The following is a 3034-nucleotide window of genomic DNA, read 5'->3' as shown; positions in this document are numbered from 1 at the left end:
GTGGCAGACAGGTCATGTGCTCAGAAGAGATGAGGATACCCTAACATTTCACCTCTGGATAATAAATAAGTTCAAAATAGAGAAATTGAGGACAAGGCAAGTTTCAAAGAGCTCGGGTAAGAACTGAAGTACTGCTCCAACCTCTCCAACTTAGAACTAATTTGAAAATGCCACCAATGGTTTCTCTGTTATCCTCCTTTTCTTTCCCCCTTAGTGCCAGTTGTCTAAAGGAATCTCTCCATGAGACTAGCTATCTACAAACAAAAGTAGCAGAGTGGTCAAAACTGTACACAACAAACTTTGTACTATACAACAAAAATGGTGAACCTTAATGTAAAATATGGGCAGTTATGACTAATATAAATACATTATTATTTTATTCATTTTATCAAAAATATCACACTAATGTAAAATGTTAATAATATAGAAAACTGCATGCTTGAAGGGAGTGTGAGAGATATCTGCAATTTCTGCATGAACTTTCTGTAAGACTTCAGACACTCTTTCTAACAACAACAGAAAAGAATTATTGGAAATGTGACGTCACCAGGGTGCATTGTAAGATGCCCTGCCTTAGAAGTAGTGAAAAATGGCAGAAGAAATTTCCCAAAACACTGCAAGATGATTGAGCCTAGAGAACACATCAACTAATAACTGAATCAGAAAAAAAAAATAAATTAGTTGGAGAACCTAGAGAAAATATCACCTTTATGGGCCCCTCTACCATCCTTGGTTCTGCATGGCACTTTGTGTGATCCATAGCAATTGTTTTGGGGCACAAGTACTTAAGGCAAGTTTTGGAACTTGATTTCTGGCAGCTTAGATACCTGCACATCCAATATGGGCCCCTGAAGGCAGATCAACTCATGGTGTATTCACATGTTCTGTACACACTCCAGTTAGTGTCTTTCTGGCCTGAACAGTGGCTACCTAACTTAAAATATTGGGGACTTTGTTAACCGATTTCAAATAGCTCCATGGAAGACTGACCCAGGACATAGGCCAGGTTCCCTGTATTTGGAAGTTATATGGGGCAGAAATGCAAAGAATTAAGGGGGTCTGAATGATGGAGTTCTCCAGTGTTGAAAGCTGAGGATAAAAGCTAAATCAGAGGGCTGACGGTGGTGCTCAGTTGATTGTAGCTCCCAGGAAGAAAAAAAGTGTAATTAAAATAAAATCATAACCCACAGCCCATAGAAAGGAAGTTGGACAGAGGAACTTCTTTAATGGAAAGGAAGCAGTTGCACATGCTGGAGAATTATTGAAAGCTACTGCTGAGGGAAAGCATTATAAACTGGGTTTAGTTTGAATAATAGCCTCAACACAGACTCAATCTATAATAAAAGCTTACATAAGAGGTAGCATCCGAGTTTCCAGAGTTAACAAATCAAAATAATAAAACAGCCATACTTCAAAAAAAAAAAGTCAGATATAAAAAGAAATTAAATAACTTATTTAGCATATAGGTTTTAGCAGATACTCTTTAGAAGTGATGTTATAGTAAACAATGGATATGCAAACTTTTGAGGGAAACCTCGAATTGAAATATGTCTGTGTTATTTATATGTTGTCTCATAAGAAAACAACTGTATGTTAAAACTTATGTTAATGCTCCAAGAATTGGAAATAGGCAATAAATTAATCTTGAAACATTTTAAAAATCATCTCAACAATATGAGAATATCTTCAAATAATTATCCTACCGATTACCTGAATATAGCTTTTTGCTCATTATTCTCTTTACAGCCTCTTTTATCTGCTTGTTTCTAAGACTATAGATTATAGGATTCAAGAATGGAGGGACTATAGAGTAGAACACAGAGGTGATCATATCCTGAATCATGGGTGAGTGAGAAGTTGGCTTCAAATATATAGCAGCGACGGAGGTGACAAAGATGGTCACCACAATGATGTGAGGAACACAAGTGGAAAAGGCTTTCCCTCGCTCTCTCCTGTTTGGCAACTTGAGCACAGTAGAAAATATGTGAATATAAGACATAGTGATAAAGGCAAAGCAGCCACCAGCAATCACCACTGCAGAGATAAAAATTAAAATTTCATTGCTTAAAGTGTCAGAGCAGGAGAGCTTCAATAGAGAAGGAATGTCACAGAAAAACTGATAGACCACATTAGAGCGGCAAAAGGAGAGCCTGAATGTGTTTGCAGTGTGGAATGCTGCATATCCCATACTGCTGAGCACAGAGGTCAGAGTCATCTGGATACAGACTCGAGGGTTCATGATCATAGGGTAGTGGAGGGGCTGGCAGATGGCCACATAGCGGTCATGGGCCATGATGCTGAGGAACAGTAGCTCTGCACAAGCAAACATAAACACAAAGAAGATCTGAGATGCACATCCAATCAGAGAGATCACCCTGTTATCAAGCAGGAAGATGACACATGCCTTGGGAATGGTAACAGAAATGTAGCACATATCCAAAACAGACAGATTCCTAAGGAAAAAGAACATGGGGGTATGAAGTTTCTTGTCAAATGTGGTTACTGTCACAATGAGAAAGTTGCCCAATAATGTGGCAAAGTACATCTGTAGAAATAGCATGGCGTGCAAAACTCTGTACTCCCACACATCAGAAAATCTTGTAAGCAGGAATTCAGTCACTGTAGTAGAATTGGGCATGTTTGAGCAATGTACTTAGGATGTGGAGAGACAAAGGCAGGTAATCCCTAAACATGGAGAATCAACATATGGAAAAAAAAAAGTCAAAGTGTATTTACTTATTTTTTTAAAATAATATAAACATATATATTGTATAACATATAAACAGCAAACCTTATTTTAAATGATGGACTACAATTATAATTAGTAGTAAAATCATCAAAATGTTCTTTCATGAATTGTAACAAATATAAAACAGTAACACAAGGTGTTAATTACAGGGTGGTATACCAGAACTCTGTGTTTTATGCCTTACTTGACTGTAAACCTACAACTCTAACAACAACAACAGCAACAAAAAAATCAGAGAATGATAAAATAACAAAAAATCACCAACCAACCAACATTGATTCCTAT

At 37.1% G+C, this 3034-nt stretch overlaps 1 protein-coding gene across 1 annotated transcript; it reads right to left on the bottom strand.

The window, feature by feature from the left end:
* Window positions 1-1699: 1699 nt before the first annotated feature.
* LOC101424182 (olfactory receptor 14C36-like) lies at window positions 1700-2638 on the bottom strand. The gene has a single exon (XM_004479492.1). The coding sequence runs from the start codon at window positions 2636-2638 to the stop codon at window positions 1700-1702; it is 939 nt and encodes a 312-aa protein (XP_004479549.1).
* Between the last annotated feature and the right edge of the window lie 396 nt (window positions 2639-3034).

Source organism: Dasypus novemcinctus, chromosome 16 (genome assembly GCF_030445035.2).
Source record: "Dasypus novemcinctus isolate mDasNov1 chromosome 16, mDasNov1.1.hap2, whole genome shotgun sequence".
NCBI lineage: Eukaryota > Metazoa > Chordata > Mammalia > Cingulata > Dasypodidae > Dasypus > Dasypus novemcinctus.
This window is presented reverse-complemented; position numbering and strand designations above follow the sequence as displayed.

Excerpts from the sequence above, each read along its gene's own strand:
- LOC101424182 (XM_004479492.1), bottom strand. The coding sequence starts at position 2,638 with ATGCCCAATTCTACTACAGTGACTGAATTCCTGCTTACAAGATTTTCT.